The 17,955-nt window shown below is 34.7% G+C and overlaps 2 protein-coding genes across 5 annotated transcripts in view; both read right to left on the bottom strand.

The window, feature by feature from the left end:
- Window positions 1-5,719, bottom strand: part of LOC131946798 (uncharacterized) — a 96,243-nt gene extending 90,524 nt beyond the window's left edge. Inside the window, exons 1-6 of one of the 4 annotated variants that reach the window (XM_059307738.1) lie at window positions 5,402-5,719; window positions 4,054-4,303; window positions 3,760-3,864; window positions 2,981-3,043; window positions 2,333-2,448; window positions 1,350-1,533 (exon numbers count right to left, since the gene is read on the bottom strand). In XM_059307738.1, coding sequence (XP_059163721.1) covers window positions 1,350-1,533; window positions 2,333-2,448; window positions 2,981-3,043; window positions 3,760-3,864; window positions 4,054-4,110 — 525 coding nt within the window. In that variant the 5' untranslated portion in view covers window positions 4,111-4,303; window positions 5,402-5,719. Of the gene's footprint in view, window positions 1-1,349; window positions 1,534-2,332; window positions 2,449-2,980; window positions 3,044-3,759; window positions 3,865-4,053; window positions 4,304-4,471; window positions 4,495-5,401 lie in introns of those variants that run through there. The other 3 variants (XM_059307739.1, XM_059307740.1, XM_059307741.1) reach the window with 3 other exon arrangements.
- Window positions 5,720-8,054: 2,335 nt separating this feature from the next.
- LOC131946825 (ATP-binding cassette sub-family C member 10) lies at window positions 8,055-17,587 on the bottom strand. Its single transcript, XM_059307798.1, has 18 exons — window positions 16,031-17,587; window positions 15,669-15,827; window positions 15,169-15,396; window positions 14,171-14,330; window positions 13,895-14,034; window positions 13,290-13,541; window positions 12,990-13,088; window positions 11,980-12,169; window positions 11,547-11,780; window positions 11,260-11,347; window positions 10,990-11,161; window positions 10,446-10,661; window positions 10,173-10,300; window positions 9,730-9,899; window positions 9,310-9,470; window positions 8,892-9,145; window positions 8,505-8,748; window positions 8,055-8,366 (listed from the first exon to the last, which is right to left on the bottom strand). Exons 1-18 carry the CDS (start codon window positions 17,561-17,563, stop codon window positions 8,124-8,126), a joined length of 4,671 nt encoding a protein of 1,556 aa, XP_059163781.1. The 5' UTR covers window positions 17,564-17,587; the 3' UTR covers window positions 8,055-8,123.
- Between the last annotated feature and the right edge of the window lie 368 nt (window positions 17,588-17,955).

Below are 17,955 nucleotides of genomic sequence, written 5' to 3'. Positions count from 1 at the left end.
CTAACCTTAACATCACTGTAGGGATGACACTGTGTGTCTCTAGCCTTAACATCACTGTAGGGATGACACTGTGTGTCTCTAACCTTAACATCACTGTAGGGATGACACTGTGTGTCTCTAACATCACTGTAGGGATGACACTGTGTGTCTCTAACATCACTGTAGGGTCGACACTGTGTGTCTCTAGCCTTAACATCATCACCCTGACAGCAGCTTTTATTAAGGACGAAATGTGACGGTCGTCATGGGAAAAGGGGAGATTACTGCGGGGTATAAAGACGCATCCAGTGATAAACAAGCCAGGATTCTGCCACAGTTAGACAGTTACTGGCCCTGAGAGAGACCACAACGTCCAGGGAAAAGATTAGACTGTTAGAACTGGTGACAGTTGCAATAGGACTTTTTTAGTGAATGATTGGCCAGCTGGGTTTTTGGGAAGAGACAGAAACGTCAACGTGGGTTTTTGGGAAGGGACGGACATGTCTACATGGGTTTCTGTTGCCCATGTTTGTAAGAGGTATAAAGTTGGCCTTGGTTGTAAGGTGTATAATGTTGGCCTTGGTTGTAAGGTGTATAAACCTGGCCATGGTTGTAATGTAAGGTGTATAAAGCTGGCCTTGGTTGTAAGGTGTATAATGTTGGCCTTTGTTGTAAGGTGTATCAAGCTGGCCATGGTTGTAATGTAAGGTGTATAAAGCTGGCCATGTTTGTAAGGTGTATAAAGTTGGCCATGGTTGTAATGTAAGGTGTATAAAGTTGGCCATGGTTATAAGGTGTATAAAGTTGGCCATGGTTGTAAGGTGTATAATGTTTTTGAAGATGAAGAAGATGATTTTATTTTTAAGCAAGAATAAATGTTATTAAACAAAAGGAGTGAGAGTGATCTCCCCTAAACTTTCTCGAATATTCTTAGATAACACTAATGGGGATGGCAACTCCAGTGCAAGCGGTTTAAAGACATTTTTTAAAAATCAATTTTCAAATATTTAAATTTTTTAAATAGAATAGTATCACGTTGGAAAAATAATTGCCCAACAAATGAACAGCAAATAATCTGTGTATAATAGTGCAGAACATTAGTTTTTTAAAAGAACTGAAACTTTGTCATCCTAGCTGTAGTGGTACTCAAGTTATCGTGTTCACAGACAGACACATACACACACACAGACATATGGACAAAACTGCAACTAAGTTTTTCCAACTCAAGAAGGTGTAAAATATTAGATTTTTGGCACGAATACAATAATTCTTAAAATAATTACTTTTCATTGTGCACAGTTTTAAAGGTAACGCTAAATCTTTTTTTAATTTATTTGTAAGTTTTATAAATGAGTAAGCATGAAACTCACATTACAAATTCTTCTGTAGCACTCCTTTAGGCCAGCCAACTCATCAGCTTTTATAAACATTTGGTTGAACTGGTGTGTTAGATCAGTGGTGGGTGAACTCCACTTGTGTGGGGAGGAGGAAATCAACTTTTCTGATCTGGTCACCCCACTGTTGGCCACAGTTGTAAAACAACGCGAGTTTGGTCTGGAACATGAGAACAGTTGTAAAACAACGAGAGTTTGGTCTGTAACATGAGAACAGTTGTAAAACAACGAGAGTTTGGTCTGGAACATGAGAACACTTGTAAAACAACGCGAGTTTGGTCTGTAACATGAGAACAGTTGTAAAACAACAAGAGTTTGGTCTGTAACATGAGAACAGTTGTAAAACAACGCGAGTTTGGTCTGTAACATGAGAACAGTTGTAAAACAACGAGAGTTTGGTCTGTAACATGAGAACAGTTGTAAAACAACAAAAGTTTGGTCTGGAACATGAGAACAGTTGTAAAACAACGAGAGTTTGGTCTGTAACATGAGAACAGTTGTAAAACAACAAGAGTTTGGTCTGTAACATGAGAACAGTTGTAAAACAACGAGAGTTTGGTCTGTAACATGAGAACAGTTGTAAAACAACAAAAGTTTGGTCTGGAACATGAGAACAGTTGTAAAACAACGCGAGTTTGGTCTGTAACATGACAACAATAGAACACATTCAATTCAACAAGAAGAAATGAACATAAAGTACTCTGTTTCACAAGTTTGTATATCTTTGTGGTGCACATAGTTTCTAACAAAAATTTCAATTTCCAAAGTGTTCATAGAGATCACTAGTTGTCCCAGTACCTCACTAAGGGTACAGTACTAGCCTCAGCTTCAAATTTAATGGGGGCATCAAAGCTAGACAAAATCTTATGTTGATGCTAGCATCAACACTAGATAACATCTTATGTTGATGTTTACCTAATGAGGACATCAACATTTGACAACATTAGCCAACAACATACCTGATGAGAGCATCAACATTGCCTGGATCAAAAAGTTTCCCTGGGCCCCATCTTCTCTTTAAACTCACTTTGTTTTCCTGTTGATTCTTCCTGGGTAGTGTCGCAGACTTGCAGTTCTAAAAGAACAAAAACAAAACCATTGTCGATCAGGTTTTTTTTTAACAATGGATTTATTATTTCTTTAATTGTAAAACTTAAAAATTACATTTAACGGAAGGCTATTTCAACATCCTGGGCATTGAGATGAAGTGATCGGTATTGAGAGAGTTGAAGCTTTACCAAGAATGTTCTTCAATAGTTATCCAGCTTTGATTCAATAAATAGATTCTATTTTGTGCTAGCATTGGACTACATTTCTTTCAATAACTAAGCCAGCATTTAAGTAGATTCCTTATCAATGACTTTTTTTTTAAGTTATCCAGAAATATTTCTTACTCTTGGCTGTTCATTGCAGCTGAGTTAAGGGTTAGCTTTAAGATTAAGATAAGGGTTTATTTAGATACCAAAGAATAAGATAAAGTCTGATAAATCCATCAGTACTTAACTTTTACATAGAAAGAACAACTGAAAATGGGAATAGATTATAACATCTCTTTAAGATTATACATTTTAAATTTATCATAAAGAAATTGGTCAAATATAACATACCCGTACAAGACTACCAGAAAATCCTCGCTTCTCTTCCTTCATTCTCAGGTTCTCAACCATTTTCTAGACAACGGAAATTTTGAGTGTACATTTTACAATTGTGAAATGCAACTAAAAAATGGTACACTTTCATACATGAGGGGTGGTGTGACATATGAATTAGAGAATATTTCTTCCAGTGTGGTCACTTGGTAGAAACCTGATGAAGTGCTCAGCAATGAGCATTAAGCTTTATGGCCAGCATTAGAACAGTTTGGGGTGAGCCATTGTGTAAGTTTGGGGTGAGCCATTGTGTAAGTTTGGGGTGAGCCATTGTGTAAGTGTATGAAGATAAGATTTGGGTTGAGCCATTGTGTAAGTTTGGGGTGAGCCATTGTGTAAGTTTGGGGTGAGACATTGTGTAAGTTTGGGGTGAGCAATTGTGTAAGTTTGGGGTGAGCCATTGTGTAAGTTTGGGGTGAGCCATTGTGTAAGTGTATGAAGGTAAGATCAGAGCATGATTGTAAAGCACATAAACATATTGGTCAGGACTAATGAATGTAACATATAGATACATTAACATACAAGAGAAGACCTGTATGTAAAGCACATAAGTTGTTGACAAATGTATGTAATAGACACATAAACTCATGTATTAGATAAAATATATGTATGTAATATACACCTAAACTCTTAAATTAGGTAAGACATGTATGTAATTTACACATAAAATAACGTATTTAAAGCACAGAAAAATCCATTGGTTAAGACAACAGAGTGTAATCCACACTCAGACTTACATATCTGTGATCTTCAGCTGGAGTCCTAACCTTATATGATATCCCTCGGCCTCTGGCTAATGGTGGAATGGCTGACTTAGAACGGGATGCTTGAGTGTTTACTCCCTGATTTTAACAATTTGGAATAGAATTAATGATTCTATGTTAAATTATATTTTTAATTCTATACATAAAAGCTAAAGTTAGTTAATACTTATACAACAGAACTTCATCACACTACAAGAGTATGTATTGATAAAATTAAGAAAACTAGAAAAAATGGTAGATCTTTGTAAAATTGTAAAAATGACTTACCAAGCCAAGATAAATCCCAGTCATGTTTTGGCGATGGTGTGCTGTGACAAACGCCATCTTTCCTCACACTGTCAGCTCGCAGCCTTCTTGTAATTTATTCTAGCTAAAGTTTTTGTATATCTGTTATGTTGTTTGTAGCAATATACGGTCCCACAGGATGATAATGAACAACATAATTCACATAATAAGTAAAAAGGCACTAATGTTCTCAGCTGACAAGAGAATGTATTCATCTGATCCGTTCAGTCATCTGGAAGATAACAAAAAAATTACTAGCTTAACATTGAATAGGCAGAAACAATTTTAAATGGAATACACATGTACAATACAGCACAGTGTGCTGGTACATAGGGTGAAAGTGATTCATTTCAATCCATGGATTAAGCCGCTACAAACAGTGTGACAAAAAATCAATAACCAATCAATCAAAAGAGCTAATGTCCAACATGGTCCGTAGAAATTCTACACTGCTGTCACATAATACTTGAACAAATTCTTTTATTCACAGCTGGTTTATTTTTTAAGACTGTGAATGAAAGTTACATTACAACCTCAGGAGTGTTGAATTATTTTATGAACAAATTGCCTGACATTACTGAAAAAAAAATGTGGCAAAAGCAGTTTAAGTTTAAGTATTTTTTATTTTTAGTATAAAAAAGATATAATAGGTTTTAATACAAAGTTACTTATGCATTTCATTAAAGGATTTTTAATTTATTTTAATAATAATCTATGTATTGAATTGAAGTCCTGATTATTACTGTTATGACAAAGGGTCTAAGTGTATTGCATCTCCTAATTAAGATTTGATTTGTGTTTAGGACTAAATTTAGATTAGAAGTAATTATTAGGCCTGCTGTTGTTGTGAGCAAGACTAGAGTGCTAACATTTAAGTCGGAATAATAGGTGATAACTAACCAAATCCTCATAATGTGTATGTGAGTACATAAAAACAGAAGACCGAAGTCATAATTATATTAAAGGTAAACCTAATTTTTTTTAAAAGTTAAACTACTATTTTTAATATAAGTCAGAATAACCTTTAGTCAAATTAATTTAAAGAAATTAAGTCAGAACTTTATGAACATGATAGGATGTTTAAATTGCTTTAATACCATTTTTTAAATATTTAGGCCTTGTATTTTTAAGTTTATAGTTTTCACTGATCAATCATTATGAGGCTAATTAGTTACTGAAAAGGATTACCCTATTAATAGGCCTGTTTTTTTTAAAAATACATGTATAATAAGTATAGTAGGCATATATATATATATATATATATAATATAGGGCCTATATAATACTATATATATATATATATAAGATATATATTGATTTAAGTTATCTACCTCTTCTCTCTGACTACATTCAGTCACCATGTTTCGATTAATTAATTAATTTTTATCATTCTTCAGCTTCTAGATTGATTGTACTAGTAGGTAGTGTCCAGGCAATTATTATTATTATATTTTAGTCTATATTTTAAATTATTTTAGGCTACCATTTACTTTACACTTTTTACAGCATATTGGACTCTGTTGACTGAATGATGAAGCAGTCGCCATTAAGAAACTACTTAAGTATCGTTAAAGAACTAAATAATATCGGGAAATGTCGGATACTATCGTTAGAAATGCGTCATTTATTTTATAAAGGTTCGATATCGAGCACATTGTTCATTGGATTGTTTACGGAAATAACCGAATGTCGCTACATAGCAACAAGGGTGTGTTGTCGGAAGTGCCAATCAGCTGATATTTTCGCGGGATTTTCAACTGCTACCAAAACTGCATCTAGAATTTACTAGGGGCGGGTTGGGGGAAGGGAGGGTAGAGCACAACTGTGTTACACAAAAATACTACACTCAAGAGATAAAGACATCAAAGAGTGTTGCTTATAAATTAATAACTAATTAAAGAATAAAAGTTGATCTAATTATACGATTAAATGGTGAGAAGCAATGTTTTTCATGTCAGCTGGGTTTCAACTATTAACTAATACTAAGCCCAATATCATAATAATAATGAAATGAGGAGTGGAGTGAAATTATTTTATTCATTGTGTGGTTGTGAATGTGATGATCAAACTGATCTTTGAGTCTGATTAACTCCTGTTAAGGTACTCTATATATAGGCCTACTTTCAATTCATGTGTGTGAGGTCATACTTAAATGACTTCACGCTTTTTGACGATTTTACCCCCACCCCTCCACATCGTCACAACAAATTTTCTAAAATCTTTACTGAGCTCGGTCAACATAGTCTTTTAATCAATCCTATTACTATTACAAATTATTAAAACATTTTTCTAAAACATGAAATAGTGGCAAAAATTCGTTTTCTAATATTACTTTTTATAATGCAAAAGTGTGACATCACATTTACTCTGAGTTACTGCACTGTATGACAACCAATCTTTGTGATACCACTGATCTCTTCAGCTGGAGATATTGCCTCCATTTGAACAAGATCAACCCATCTGTAATGAATTTATACACATTTGCTTGGGCCTAAGCACCTTACCAGATCAGCTGTTCCCAAACCCAGTTGAAAGTACTTCAAATTAAAATTTGAAGAAACTCAAAAAACTTTTACATTTAAAATTATTTGATACAAATTGTCATAGCTTGAGAATACCTTTTAAAAAATACTTCATTAAATCCATTATTCCAAAAATACATTAATGTAAGACAATTATACTCACTTTGTATAATTAATACTTTGATCTCCACAGTCCTTAAATAAGTTGCCATGCTTTTATTTTTCAATTATATAAATGTCATCTTTTTTATTTGATACTAAGTTGCTGAGAAAGACAACTAACTATATATTTAATTATTTCTTTCTTTAGGTAATGGAATTTAGAATATTTTCAACCAACAAAAATAGGTTTGGGTCATTTATATTGAAGATCTTCTAATAGCACCACTAGTTTTCCAACAGTTCCACCCGCCCTATATAATGCACCAAGTTTAAGTTTGTGTTAGACATTGTTTAAGAAGATAAAGTACAGTCGTTGATGTGGTCACGTAGATCTAAAAGGTAAACAGAATGTCCAGCATAAATTAACTGATAACAAAGTTTTTTATCTCACTTTGATTAATTTATGTTAATTATATACTAATGATAGGGGCAATACTCAGACACTAGTAAATTTTGCAAGTTTTATTTTTTCACTTAATTGCAGATAATACATTATTATGTAAACATAACACATAGACTAAAGACTAAATGTTTACAATAATCTCAGAATAAATAACAACACAATCATAAATAATTATAAATACAACAAAAATGGTATGTAATGAAGAAACACAAATAGTTTTCTCACAATTCCGAGACACACAAACTGTATGAAAACAAATGGCTTTTTCTACTGAATACTACAGTAGACATTTTACCAGTTTATAATATCACTATTACACTGACAGAGGAATATATTTTAACAAAATTTGTTGTAACATTATTAAAAAAAAAAAAATTTAAATTAAAAAGCCTTAAAGACAATGTTTATTTTTTCTAAAACTATATAATAATCACCAACTTTTTAAGGTGATTACAAAAATGTTTATAAAGAGAATTAATTTAAATACCTGACACCAATGAATTCATCATTTAGATATTTAAAAGAAGTTTTAAGGAAAACGTTAAACAGTGCTGAAGAAACATCAAGACAGTGTGAGATCATTTTCTCTACAAATGGTATTCAGATACATTCAAATAGTATATAAGAAGCCATTATAAAAATATCATTCAACACACACTTTTTAAAACTTATTTAAATATTTAAAAATTGTGTTAAAAGTGAAAGGTATGTGAAATAAAAAAATTCCTATAACATGGTCATTGACTACCATTATTATTGAGAGATGTGGGGGGGGGTGTCAAATATGCCCCAATTTTGTTATATAATATGTACACTATTGCTAACAGAGAACTGCCATAGCTCCAATGTTTATGCTGTTCCATCTACCACCATAACACCACTGTTTACGCTGTTCCATCTACCACCATTATACCACTGTTTATGCTGTTCCATCTACCACCATTACACCACTGTTTGTGTTGTGTTTCAACTGCCATGAACCAAACTGTAAAACAAAGAGTTTTTGTTGGCCAACAATTCATCAGGAGGAGCAAACTCTGCCACTGTGCCATCCTTCAGGACCATGACCCGCTGGCTGTCCAGTACAGTGTGGATCCTGTGGGCAATGGTCAGCACAGTGCTGTCCCTGAACTCCTGCTGGATGGTGTGCTGTATCAGGCCATCTGTCTCCATGTCAACACTGGCCGTGGCCTCATCAATACATAAAATCTGCAGACATATTTCATTTTAAAAGGTTGTATATCACATTGACTTACAAAATGTTCTCATGAATATAAAGCAATGATTGATCTGTATATCAAATTGACTACAATATGTTTATATAAATATCAAGCAGTGAGTGACTACCTTAGCCCTGGTCAACATAGCTCTGGCCAGACACAGGAGTTGTCTCTGTCCAACAGAGAATTCTCTCCCTCTCTGAGTGAGAGTAGCGTCCAGCCCTCCCATCTTTTCCACACACGTACGCAGGTGGCAGCGTTCCAGTACTGACAACAGGTCAGGGTCAGTGTGACTATCCGTGGGGTCAAGGTTCAAACGAACTGATCCACTGAACAGGAATGGATCTTGTGGAATAATTGCAAATCTTGATCTGTTGTAGAAAACAATTCTTAATAACGATGAGCTTCAAAAACATGGAGTAAAAGAAATATATTTCACAACAAAACAATACAACTGCTAATGTGTATCTATCAAGTGCAGCAACTATTTATTATGTTGGATGAAGCCACATACCTGATGTCCTGCAAGTCCAGGTACTTCAAGTCGACACCGTCCACCAGAACACGACCTTGACTGGCCTCCACCAGCCTGAACAGGACCAGGAAAAGACTTGATTTACCTGCGCCAGTCCGCCCCACTATCCCCACCTTCTCACCAGGTCTGGTTTTAAAGCTGATTCCTCTCAGGGCAGGGGAGAGTGTGTCTCTATACTGGAGGCAAACCTTGACAAACTCCAGGACACCTTCACTCGGCCAAACAGTTGGGGGCTTCACAAGATTTAGAAATACATTACAATAAGAATTTTTACAACTCAACACTTTATATTTTACATTTACTGACACAGAAATTGGTACTTTTTTATGGCAGCAAAGACATACTGCTAGTAATAACATGATAATAATGAAAAACTGTAATAAAGAATTATTCTTACAAATAATGACCCACTCCAGTTCTCTGATGGTGTCTCATTGATATAATGTTGGCATCTCTCAACACTAACAAACTCTTTCTCTGTGGCAGTAAAAAACATGACAACACCCCCAAGCAAATTGGTCACTGACAGGGAATATGAAATGGCAAGTCCAACTAGACCTGGGGGAAAAAAAAATTTGGCTTCTTGGTTGGAAACATTTCTCTGGCATATGTACAGACATCTTAACACATATGGCAAAATATTCCACCTAATTAAGTTCTGGTATGTGATAGAAATATAAATTTAAAGAATCTTGTGTTAAATATATGACCGATAGCAGAATATTTTTCTTCCTGTCACTATAGTAATCAAGGTTTGATACCAGCTAATGTGGCATGTACCTCACAGAAAAGGTTTGTTTGATGACTTTAAAAGTACCTGCATCAACAGAAGTTAACTGATGCTGTATGACAGCAATCATGGATAAACAAGTAACCATGGCAACACCTAGCAAACGCAGCCTCAGGTCCAGCCAGGAGGAAGAGAGCTGCGTGGCAAACTGTGCCCTCTGGTTGATATCCAGCCTCGTCTTGTTCTCATCACAGAATCTGGCACAGGGATCAGACAGTCATCAAAACATTTCACAACTCAGGTCACAGTGGTGAGCTGTTAGACTAACCATTTCATATTTAGTTAAAATTTTTTTTTTTAATTCAACCTTTAAACCATACATTATTCTAAACCTGTCAAAGTATCAAGACAATATGATAAGCTGGTATATGTCATGGCTGCGTACATTTATTTAAAAGCTTCTATGGTCAGGTTAAAAAGTAAATCAATATCCTGCTTCAACTTGAATATAGTGTACTATATAAAATTACCTCAGAGAATGTCTCATTGATCGAATAGTAGCGAGACCCGTGATGGTTTCAGAGAAATGGGCATATATGGGAGATAATGTTACACTAGATAGACGCTTTAACTCCCTTGATGTGAATCTGTAGTAATGCTGTTGAAGAGTAGTAGTGGCTTTGTTACATTTTGAAATACTCACACAAAACTCATGCTGGTTTGAACACTCTTATATTGGGTGAGGACTTTATCAAAAATATAGACCTAAAGCATGCACACAGCTCAAATACACAAATCCCCACCTGTATCTTGTAATATACAGCTGCCATAGGTACCAAGCACAAAACAAACCAAGGCAGACCATAACAAGTTAGCACAAGAGTGCCAATAATCCCATACATCTGTGCCAGGAAGATGTTCAGAGTGAAGGGGAGAGAATCATCCACTGCGTAGAGATCTGAGGAGAATCTGTTCACTATTCGACCAATAGGTGTGACATCAAAAAATGACAGTGGAGCCTGAAATATTTTTTTTTTATAGATTTTAAATTTAGATTGATCAAAATGTAAACTTTTGTGCTACCTTCAAAATGTTAACTTTTGTGCTACCTTTAAAATGTTAACTTTTGTGCTACCTTTAAAATGTTAACTTTTGTGCTACCTTTAAAATGTAAATTTTTGTGCTACTTTTAGGATAGATGAAAGCAGTTGGTTATGTATCACACATAAAAATTTAACTTGATCAAAATGTAAACGTTAGTGCTACCTTTAGGATAGATGAAAGCAGCTGTTTATGTATCCTATATCAAAAAATTTAACTTGATCAAAATGTAGACGTGAGTGCTACCTTTAGGATAGATGAAAGCAGACGCTTATGTATGATTCCTGCAGCACAAAGCCCACCATAAGCAAACAGGAAAGCTCTAAGCAATGTAAACACAGAATTAAGCCCCGCTAGGCCTCCAAAGATTCCCAAATAAAACATGAGGTTATCTTCAGCTGATGTTAAGTTTGTCATACTGAAAATAACCATAGAAAAGTTTTAAAATCTTAATGATTTAATATAACAGATGCACTTTATTTTAATATAATTGAGTTCAAAATATTTATTCCTTACTTAAAAGTTCCAGTTAAATTTGCTATAGAGTTTTCAGCTGTGTGTGTGACCCAGTAGGACAACCACCAGTCCCCACAATTCCGAGATGCTGTTTATATGGAATGTTCACATGAGATGGACCCTAGTTAGTCCATAAAAGTAAACAAAAAAATTCTTATCTTATACAAGTAAAATGTGGCTTGGAATTTAATCAAAGCCCAGTTCAAGTCGCTGGTTAAAAAATTAAAGTTGCATTAATGAAATTCAGTACCAATAATGAGTGAAGCTGTACCATAAAAAAAAGTTACCTTGCATCAAAAACAAAGTCAAAAGAACTAGGGGAGATAAACAAGTTCCAACAGATCTCCAGTAACTTTTGTACACAATCCCTTTCACTACCCCTTTCTGTCTCTCTTCTTCAAGTACTAATGAATCCCCATATCTCTCTGTTTCAATGTTGTCTATTTTAGGTTCATCCTCCTTGCTGTTGTTTGAGCTGTCTTCAACTAAATGTATATGGGCCAGCACATCTGAAGGTACACCTAACACAGACAGTTTTGGGTTTCTAAGTTTTGATTACTTATAATTTTGTTATCCTAAAGTTAAATTGTGAGATAAATTGTGAGAGATGTAGCATTGATAAAAGCCTGAATAAAACTACCCACTTTTACTTCAACAAGTTTCTGTGTGTTATGTACCTAGTGTTTGTGAGTGGGTCACCCAGATAGCTGAAAGACCTACCAGATTGAATGATCCTGCCTTCCTCCATTACAATGACCCAGTCAGCATGCTTAAGAAATCTGGCATGGTGTGTACACAAAACTCTTGTTTTGCCCCTCAGCAAGCCCATTATACAGTTTGTGTAGATATGTTTAGCAACGTGGGCATCAACAGCAGAAAGTGGATCATCCAATAAGTAGAGATCTTTGTCCTGAATAAAACAACATTAGCCAAATATAAAGTAAATAATAGTAAAACTTTTAAAATTAAACACATCATTATATTTTTATGAGAAAAAAAAATAATAGCTGACCAGCAAAAACAACTAGTTGACCAATATAAACTAGCTGATCAACACAAACTAGCTTATCTTACCAGTACAAACAAATAGCTGACCAGTACAAACAACTAGCTGACCAATACAAACAACTAGCTGACCAATACAAACAACTAGCTGACCAATACAAACAACTAGCTGAATAACACAAAAAGCTAGCTGACTTAACACAAACAATCAGCTGACCAATACAAATAACTAGCTGAATAACACAAAAAGCTAGCTGACTAACACAAACAGTTGACCAATACAAACAACTAGCTGACCAGTACAAACAACTAGCTGACCAATACAAACAACTAGCTGACCAATACAAACAACTAGCTGAATAACACAAAAAGCTAGCTGACTTAACACAAACAAACAGCTGACCAATACAAACAACTAGCTGAATAACACAAAAAGCTAGCTGACTTAACACAAACAATCAGCTGACCAATACAAATAACTAGCTGAATAATACAAAAAGCTAGCTGACTAACACAAACAGTTGACCAATACAAACAACTAGCTGACCAATACAAACAACTAGCTGAATAATACAAAAAGCTAGCTGACTTAACACAAACAACCAGCTGACCAATACAAACAACTAGCTGACCAGTTAGCTGACCAATACAAACAACTAGCTGACTTAACACAAACAACTAGCTGACTAACGCAAACAACTAGCTGACCAGTAAAAACAACTAGCCTGATAAACAGCCCTTGCTAACGCCACTCTTGCCCTTTGTCCACCACTTAAAGTAATTCCATTCTCTCCAATCTCCGTCATGTCTCCTGCAGGCATCACCTGTAAGAATGGACACCACTGTGTAGGTGGGTAACTTTAGTGTGATCAACTCTTATTAAATTATTAATTTAATTATAATTAGATAGAATGTACTGACATCAGGGAGTAAAGTTTTGTTAAAACATTTTCAATGAGTAAATTATTATATCTACAAGTATGCAATAAAAAACTATATGGTTATCTTGAGGAAAAACTTCAAACCTTGAAGTCATCAGTTAAAGCACAAGCTTCTATGACTTGATCATATCTCTGACCATCAAATGGGCTGCCAAACAGAATATTATCTCTCACAGTTGCATGCTGCACCCATGGCTCCTGGGCCACGTAGGCAAACCCCTTGTCTAGGTCCTGGACATTTATCTCCCCTTGTGTTTTCCTCATCTCACCAATAATAGCATTGAGAAGGGAGCTTTTCCCTGAGCCAACTTTACCCACAATGCCTACATACTGTCCCTATTTAAAGAAAAAATATTAGATAAATACTGAATAAAACATCACTATGTAAACAATACAATAATAAAATGTGGTTTATTAGTGCTGCACACTTTTCCAGAAAATATTTTAACAAAGATTAAATTTTGAAGTAAACAATATTCATTAAGGAAAATTCACATTCTAACCAGTGTTTTGTTTTATACCCTAACAAAAATCAATATGGATAAACTCCCACTATAACCAGATACTGTTTTGATTTCTACCCTATCAATATACAATATGGATAACTTTTCCTCTCCAACTAGATAGTGTTGGATCAAGCACACCATGCAAGAGAACTGTGTGAGTGGATGAGATGTCAATGTCCTGACCTGATGTATCCGCAGGTTTATCTCCTCAACGTCCTGAGTTTTAGTGACATTATCATCACTTCCTTCATCAGTCTCATCATTTGATTTCATCCAAGAGAAATGTGCATTCTTCAACAGAATTACTGTATCACCTTCAAGTTCTATAAAATAGGAGTTTTTCCTTTAAACAACCAGTAATTTTTTAATGTAATGTAAAAAAAGTGCATCCATCTAATATATTTAGCCTATCAATTTACTAGAAAAACTATACATAGACCTTAGGGCAGCAGAATGTACCTTTACTAGAGTAATACTGGCTGGTGTCTGAGTTCTTCAAGCAAATAAACTTCTCAACTCGTTTCAGTGATACCCAAGCTTCAACAAGCCCATTAATGACCCAAGGAAATGAGTTCAAAGGGCTGATGAGCATCAAAAAGAGGGAAAGACATGTAAAAACCTGAAACAAAGTTGCTAAATGACAACAAACTGACCAGGGTAAATGAGTCATTACAGCCTAAATAACCAGCTCAGAGCAAGTCTCTGATGTTGTTGCCCTATGTTGTTGTACAGCCAAACTATCTAACTTTGTTCTTTCTGTCTTATTGCTATACAGCCAAGCTATCTAATGTTGTTCTGCCTGTCTTATTGTTATACAGCCAAACTATCTAATGTTGTTCTGCCTGTCTTATTGTTATACAGCCAAACTATCTTATGTTGTTCTTTCTGTCTTATTGTTATACAGCCAAACTATCTAATGTTGTTCTTTCTGTCTTATTGTTATACAGCCAAACTATCTAATGTTGTTCTGCCTGTCTTATTGTTATACAGCCAAACTATCTAATGTTGTTCTTTCTGTCTTATTGTTATACAGCCAAACTATCTAATGTTGTTCTTTCTGTCTTATTGTTATACAGCCAAACTATCTAATGTTGTTCTTTCTGTCTTATTGTTATACAGCCAAACTATCTAATGTTGTTCTGTCTGTCTTATTGTTATACAGCCAAACTATCTAATGTTGATCTGTCTGTCTTATTGTTATACAGCCAAACTAATGTTCTGTCTGTCTAATAGTTATACAGCCAAACTTTCTAATATTGTTCTGTCTTATTGTTATACAGCCAAACTATCTAGCCTTATCAGGTCTTAGTAGTATAATGGCTCTACTCTAATGTACAACTATGATCTAGCTAAGCAACTTTAACCTCCATAAAAAGTTAGTCACGCAGCTAATAACAATACTTACTCTAGAATAAAAAACAATACTACTTTAGGTCTGGATAAAAAAAAATATCTACCTTAGCTGCAGTTAATGTATTTCCAATTAAAACATATGTAGTGAAGGTCAAAATGGACATCAACACAGGAGCTGTAGCCCAGAAATACACACACATGGCATCCAAATATTTTCTCCCTTTCAAACAGCTGAGCTCTTTACTCCTGATGGTGTTGATCTGAGAAGTGAAGTGCTCCTCCCACGAGTACAACTTGACAACACGGATCCCATAGAGCAGCTCATTCATCAACTGTAGGTTAGATGTCTTTTATTAGAGAAAAATACTTTAGGTGTATGAGTCAAATTGCAGAAATTTTATTTTATTTCTTTCCAAATTTAACATCCTAAAACTTTAGGAAAATAAAATCTTAATTTTTTTTCAAACTCTTAAATTTTATTAATAATAGTGTAATTTAATTATAACATTTAAATAAAATAAGTAGCTCTGAAAAAAATGTGGGAGTAATATACATTTTTTGTAACTAGTTTTTTTTTAAATTATGAAGCAGTGTTTCCACTAACCTTAACTCTCTCATCTTTGTGCTGCATCATTGCTGAGCTTAGCTGGCCAATTTTCTGAGCAATCCATCTGTTAATTGGAATCAAAACAAGAGCAAATGCTACACCAGCCAAAAAAGCTATGCCTACCTGCTGGTACAACAAGACCAGAGAAACTGTCACCTGGGGGTGGATACAAAACAATTAGGTAACACTCATTTTGTTGTCTCCCATTAAAAATAGTTAACTCGCTAATACTTGAATACAATATCAAGAGATCTAAAAATGTAATTACAAAAAGAAAATAGTTTACATGTAAATTGTTTTACTTTAAAACAGTAATAAACAAAAAAATCAATCTAAATTTTAAAAAATGTGTCAATTACCTGGAATGGCAGACTCCAAAATGCATGAAAGCTTGGGCAGAAGTTAAGAATCCTGTCAGTGTCTGTGCTCATAAAATTAACAATTTCACCAGTAGAAAACTGTGACTGCACCACTGCACTTGTCCAGAGAGATTTCCTATAGACTGTTGTGACTAGTGCACATCTGATTTTATAAGCTACTTTTTGAACCTTGTAGTCAAACTGGGTGGAGCAGAGAGTTCCCAGTAGGGTAGAAAGAAACAGGCCAGTAGCAAATAAATAGCCATGATATGAATGATCTGATTTGGTTTCTATGAAGCTGACTAAATAGTTCAGCAACACAGGACCTGCAAATCCTAGGCTGTCCGCAAATAGTTTTAAAATACCTAATGTATAGTACTCAACACCGAAAGCTTTGTTTAGCACTTTGAACAGTTTGACATTTGATATGGGAGAGGATGTTGTTTCATTTAAATTTTCAAAATCTTGCTCAATATCATGTTCTTCTAGGGGAGTAATGCTAACAGTTTGATAACTTTGATAGGTGTGTGCAGAAGGACTGGGTAAGGTATGATGGGATATGACATTAACCTCTGGCACAGGGCTGTAAGTGCTGGGTCCATCTACTGCCAGAGCTTTGTTTTCTTCACCACAAGCTGCATCCACATTGAACAGTTTCTTTAAAACTGTTTGAAAATTTAGTTCAACCAAGTGAGTGTTGAGCTGAGAGGGCAACAAAAAAAGATCATTTACGCTGGAAATATTCATGCCAGCCCCACGAGTCATCAGAGGCTGCACCCAGTGGAAAGTCAGCAATGAAAAACACCCAACACCCTCTTCAGCAGTTGTTGCACTGTCTTTATCCCTGCTGATAGCGCCATATGTTCTATTCCTTCCCTTTACAATATGTTCAATTTCTCCATCTACCTCATTAATTTGTAGTGTATTATTTGTGTGATAAACACGAGGCTTGTTTGGGAAAATACTCATAAGATAAATAAAGTTGAAAGCACCATTGATATAAGTTGTGTATTCTTCAGTCATGTTGCGATACAAAGAATTTGACAAATGTCTACTTATCACAGTGTGTAAATGGATGGCACAGGAAGCTACAACAACCAAAAAAGCTACTATTGCACTTAATGGTCCTCTGAGGTCATGCTCATAAAGATATCTCAAGTTCCATACATAAAGCCCATGCAAGGCCCAGGTAAGAGTTGATACACCTGCCACAACTCCATCTGAAATACTTGGCAAAGAATGTTCCAAACTGACAGAGAATATTATCTGAAGTACTGGAACACAGGTTAGAAAAACAACAGTTACCATACGTAGAACTAAAAACCAAGGCCAGTTGACATGCAACATGTTTCCTTGTAAGGTTCCTCTCTGCTGCCTACCAAAATGATAAACACTAACAATACCAAGTAAGGCATGTGCTGTTGGAAGTATCACCATTTGCTCAAAACAATGGCCAAAGTCCTGTCCTTTCCATACATGCATGTCTTCTCCATGTTCACAGACTGAACTCCAGTTCCACTTGCTTGAAGACATTATTTAATTTTTTTTTCTCATACCAGGACTGTAATGGCAAATACATATTTCATTTTTAAAAATAGTTTATCATTAGTTTATCGATAAGTCAATATCATTCATGCCCTTTATATAAAATAGAATAATGTATTCATTGTATAGTGTAAATAATTCCTTAAACTTACTTATATTTTATTAAAATATACAATACTAATAGGCCTACTATTTAATTTATTATTTATAAATTACTAGATCAGACTAGACTAGATCTTCTAATAAAATAATTAATAAATACATACTATAGTATAGGCCTACAGTTACAATACCCGTAGACTGACTGTAGGCCTATTTCAGTATTTGTCACTATTTGACGTATTTGTACTATTTGAATTTCTATTAAAAAATTAAGTCTT

This window comes from Physella acuta, unplaced genomic scaffold (assembly GCF_028476545.2).
Source record: "Physella acuta isolate Inbredline_101_S28 unplaced genomic scaffold, ASM2847654v3 ptg000571l, whole genome shotgun sequence".
Taxonomy (NCBI): Eukaryota; Metazoa; Mollusca; class Gastropoda; family Physidae; genus Physella; species Physella acuta.
Note: the sequence above shows the minus strand (reverse complement) of the source record. Positions and strands in the feature narration are given on the sequence as shown.